This window comes from Gavialis gangeticus, unplaced genomic scaffold (assembly GCF_001723915.1).
Source record: "Gavialis gangeticus isolate Ggan-Ray unplaced genomic scaffold, GavGan_comp1, whole genome shotgun sequence".
In the NCBI taxonomy this organism is placed as follows: Eukaryota; Metazoa; Chordata; order Crocodylia; family Gavialidae; genus Gavialis; species Gavialis gangeticus.
Genome location: NW_017729024.1, coordinates 98,973,691 through 98,978,928, shown reverse-complemented (window position 1 = coordinate 98,978,928; position 5,238 = coordinate 98,973,691). Strand labels below are relative to the sequence as shown.

The following is a 5,238-nucleotide window of genomic DNA, read 5'->3' as shown; positions in this document are numbered from 1 at the left end:
CCCCAAGGGATGACGAGGTCGAAGGGTCATAAACTACTGCAAGACCATTTCAGGCTGGACATAAGGAAGAATTTCTTTACTGTCTGAGCCCCCAAGGTCTGGAACAGCCTGCCATTGGAGGTGGTTCAAGCACCTACATTGAACACCTTCAAGAGTAAAGTGGATGCTTATCTTGCTGGGATCCTGTGACGCCAGCTGACTTCCTGCCCCTTGGGCAGGGAGCTGGACTCGATGATTTTCCAAGGTCCCTTCCAGCCCTAATGTCTATGAAATCTATGAAAAGAGTCAAACTTCTTCTCCAGCACTAAGTGCCCCATAGGCAAGGGTACCTGATGAGCTCCTGCATCCCTATTAGCCCCAAGTGCAGCATATCTGGTAACTGCAGAATCTCTGGGCAATTCCTCCCTGTAGGCTCCTTCCCCTTTGGCTGCTAGCATGGAACTGACTCTCCAGTCCCAGTCCTGGGGTTTGTATGTGCCCAGGGCCCTACCTCTTCAGGTGGTACCTGACCAGCTGCAGGTGCAGGCTAATTCCCTCCTTAGGCCTTCTGCCACAGTAACTTGCACCTGTGGGGTTCCAGCCTGACTGCTAGGGCCCTCTCTCTAGGCAGTTTCTGCCCTTAAAGGAACAGGCACCTTAGTGCCCTGTGACACTAGCACATTGGTAGTTATGAAAGAACGATATGGTCCATTTCAGCTAAGCAGGGGTAGAAATGGTATGGTCAAGGTTAAACTTGGAGCCAAGAGCTCCAGACGACGTGGTTTTTCAGAACAATTCAATTTTCTTGAATCACTGGAAGGTCTTTAGAATACAGTTTCTTAGGTGAACAGGAAGCTATGGAGAGGAAGATACTTGACTAGTGCCATGATCCTTTCTGGGTAACGAGAAGGAAGCAGGCCATGAGAGAAGAGTAGGAGAGCATAGTTAGTTGTACTGCATGTATAAAACAGTGTTAGAGATCTACCGATTACCTTACAATAATCTAACAAAAAGAAGAAAACATTTTAGGTGTTAAAGTGGAGGAAATAAGAGAAGAGGCAGAAGGTACTTGCAAAGGATGGAGGCTGGGGTAGAGTTTGTGGAGTGATTGAGCTGGAAGAAAAAGTAGTCACCAGCTCAGGTTAAAATGATACTTGTGCCTCTGAGTGCAGGATACTTTTCAGGCTGTCAGGTTCTTAGAGCTCACTTGTAGTGATTCTGGGTACATCTACTAATGTGCGTCTATTAACATGCAGCAATAAGCTCTAGAGCTGCCAGGCATACATCTGCACATGTGCCCAGACTGCAGCACATTGAGCTGGACCATAGCAGCCCTGACTGGCAGGGGGCGGAAGGTCAGCTTGCCCGCCCAGGGCTGCTCTGACCAAGCTCAGTGTGCTGCAGAGGGGTTGGCTGGGGCATGAAGGTGCTTCGTTGTGGGGCTAGCTGGCAGGCAGCCCCCTCATTGAAACACCCTTGTGCCCCAGCCAGCCAAGTCATCATCTACACATGGGCTGCTGTGCACAAGCAAACTGTGGAGCAGGGTGGTACTTATACTTGTATTTACAAGTACTACCCTGCTACAGAGTTTATTAGTTTTGTGCACCATAATGGGGGCACACATGGAGATGTGGAGACATTTACTGCACAGTTAATTAGGCAACTGCATAGTAATTCTCATGTAGAGATGCCCTCTGTGTGGCAGATTTTTCCATAGCAAGCAAAATTCAGACATGAACATTTTCTGAGGTGTAGGAGATCTGGTTATATGACCTGTTCCAGGTCCTCAAGCCCAATATCTGTGGGTCTTCTGACCAAACACAGCCTAGAAAGTTCCCTCCAGTCTCCCAGTTAGTGTTTCTTAGTTGTGTTTGTGGCTGTGTAGACATTTTTTTCTTACATATTGGATTCTCTCCCAAGCTAAAAATAGAGTTCTGTGTCTTTCCAGATATAAAGCGCACATTAAGTAACGCAGAGGAATACCTCGATGATGAAGACTCTGATTAGCTTCCTTCGTTATGTCTTAAGAACTATAACCTATGTTGCCTACATCATTCCCAAATCATATCTATGCAACTGTAAGAAGTACCTTGTAACAAAGTCTTGCAATCTCGCAGTATGACAGGTAAACAAAGGGTGAAATAAATTCTTTCCACAGGAAGAACCCACAGGAAAAAATGCCAAGCTTTTTATCAAAGTTTCCTTGGAATCATTTCGCTGGGGTCCCTTCTCCTGTCCTGCTGAACCCACAGATATTCCAGTCTACAGGATTTTCCTGCAGACACCCAGTTCCTCTTGAATAAACTCCTCAAAGGGTCTCCTACCAACATGGCACAGTTCCTAGAAGTGCCCCTTAAGCTGGGTTCCTGTGTGCAGATAGGAAGCCCAATTTAAAAGCAAGCACCAGCAAGAGTCAGTGTTATTTGACAAAAAGAAAATCTTTCAGGTACGAGATAAAATATTGATGCAGTGAATATGTCCATCTTCTACCTTTGTGGATCTGAAAGAGACAATGTAGGGGTTCTGTATTTCCATTTTGTGGGACTGGAATAACATGGGAATATCTGTTTCTGAATAATTTCTCTGTTTACTGCTATGGGCCCAATCCTGAAATCTTTACTCAGGCAAAACTCCCTCTGAAGTCAGAATTTTGCATGAGGAACGAACTCCACTTTGGACTCAGTAACTTGATTATTTTGCTGTTTGAGGTGCATTTGTGTTGAAAATCATTAGCGTTGAGGTGAAGAGCGAATATTTTTCTATTTATCTTGCCTAAAAATTTTACTGATCTTTTGCTTTTGTTTTGTTGTTTGTTTTTAAATGTTCTTGTATTTTTTTTCTAAATCACTTTACTTTTACCTCAAAGTGTTTTGAAAGAATGAGGGAAGATTTATATTAAACCAAAAATACCTTTAGAAAAAATGCCTAATCTGAATAAACACTTTAAAAAGATATTGTTTGTTTCCACGATTTCCACAAACACATAAGTTAAAGACACAGTCTGTGTACACTGAATGCCAAATCACATTTATCATCAGATTGATTAACATTGTGTGCTTTTCCAAGGCCTTGGATGATACCCTTGCAATAATAGGCCAGAGAAGCAGGAAGACTTGCATTAATTCAACAAGATGAATATCTGCTAGCAGTTGCTTCATGGCTAAAGGATTTAAAGGTCCTGTGAAGCTCACAGGGTACTACGTTTTCAAACTCATAAGCAGGGATCCTGGTTTTCTTTGATTTAAAACAAACAAACGCAAAAATCCATATTTTTCCATGATTAAAATGAGACACCACTAATATGTAGATATAAATATAGTGGCGTTTCATTTTAATCATGGAAAAGTGTGAATTTTGGGTTACTTTAAAACTGAAAATTGGGGATTTTTAATTGGAGAAAACCAGGATCCCTGCTCATAAATCATAGTAACTTCTACCTCTGTCTTTCTAGGAAGTTGTGTTCTTTCCTAGAAGTTACATGTATCAATAGCCCTGCTTCCATTCTCCTGGCTCCCTGCAGCTGACTTCAGAGAATTATCGAAAAACAGGGAGATTACTTAGTACGGCTGTGCAAAGCTTCAGATTGCACTTCAGATCCAAGGACAGTTCGGAATCTGAAGCAGCATACCCTGAGTAAAAGTGAAAGTTAAAAGAGGGAGGGAGAATGGGGGTGGGGGGAGACTGAAGGATTTCTCTCTAGCTGTCTTTCCAAATGACAGTGTCTGTGGGGAGGGACCTAGAAACAGCTAAGTTATTTTACTTGTTGTCATGTAAAGCAGTGAACCGGACCTGAGGCTGTAGGGGAGGAGACCTCACTGGGGCACACTGTCGTGTTGTTCAGTAGCCCCCGTGCCAGGAAGGGTGCACCTTAACATACACACAGTGTTGCCCACCCACATCACAAGTTTTGCCTGTTAGCAGCCAGGAGGTGCAGGGCCCAAGAAGCCAGACTCCCCCAGCGCAAAACACACATAGCTGGCAGGCTTTGTGGCCTCACCAGGGGCTACGACCCCTGCAGTTTTCACCTCCCTCTGGTGTAACACATGACATGAGTTTTGCTATCAAGAATTTGGGGTGCAGTTCCCCCCAAACCTCTGCACTTATCTTCTTGACATCCTAAGTGGCCGGATCCGAAGCTGGATCAAATACCTGCCTACTCGCGCAGGCCTATTATCCAGTCTCCCCCCCCCCCCACTTTAAGGCAAGATTGTTCCTATTTGAATCATCCTGGTCATGTTCTTGTCTAACCTACTCTTAAGAACTGCCAGCCATGAAGATTCCACAACCTCTAAGTAGTTTGCTCCAGTGCTTAGCCATCCTCAAAAGTTCTTCCTCATATAGAACCTAAATTTCCCTTGTTGCAACTTAAGACCTTTTTGCCCTCTTCTGCAGATACAGAATAGCCTGTCATAATTCTCTTTATAAGAGCCAGGAGGGCTTTGTATTTAAAGACTTATCAAATCCCTCCTCAGTCTTCTCTTTTCTAGACTGAACAACATCAATTTTCCAGGCTTTCTTTGTAGGTTATGCTTTTTAGACACTATATGCATGTGTACAGATTTGTAATCCAGACTCCTTCTAAATTTGTCCACATCTTTCTTGAAATGCAGTGCCCTAAATTGAACACCAGTAGTCAAAGTGATACTTTACCAGTGTTGAATAGAGTGGAAGCAGACCCTATGACAGGAAGGGCATGGAGGTACAGTTGTACCAGATTCCCAGCCTGACATGTATAAAATAGAAGTACTCTAGACATCGATTTCAAAACATGAATTCATTTTAGAATACAAGTAGAATTTCTGTTTCCAAAAGGGAAGGTGCAGGAGCCCCCCTTCCAGGATATATCATGCTCCCAAGAGTCTTGCTTAGGCCCCAAGTGGAATAATCACTTCTCATGAGTAAATATGATACACACTTCACTCAACTTCCTGCAAGTTGCTCAACTACAGCCATAGAGAAAATAAAAGGGCAGAATACTGCTTTAAGAAACATTATGTATCTATGAATCTATACTCCAACCCAATCCATGGTACTTCTTCTCCAGAACCTATGAAGTCCTGCCTACAAATTGGCAGCTATTTGGGGCTAATTTGTAACGTACTATTAAGGCAAGAAGCGACAGAGATGCCAACAGGCTCAAGAACCCAGCTTTAAACATCAGTTTTCTCAAAGATGTATTTTTCCTTTCCTTCTTAAAGTAAAAAGGCATGGTTGTGTCATGACACAGTTGGAGGTCCCACCACCATTTCTGGGAGCAGG

At 43.5% G+C, this 5,238-nt stretch overlaps 1 protein-coding gene across 1 annotated transcript in view; it reads left to right on the top strand.

The window, feature by feature from the left end:
- OSTF1 (osteoclast stimulating factor 1) overlaps nucleotides 1-2,923 on the top strand; it is a 54,170-nt gene extending 51,247 nt beyond the window's left edge. Inside the window, exon 10 of the mRNA XM_019517438.1 lies at nucleotides 1,922-2,923. Within this exon, the coding sequence (XP_019372983.1) occupies nucleotides 1,922-1,986 (65 nt within the window). The 3' untranslated portion in view covers nucleotides 1,987-2,923. The remainder of the gene's footprint in view (nucleotides 1-1,921) is intronic.
- The last annotated feature ends 2,315 nt before the right edge of the window (nucleotides 2,924-5,238 follow it).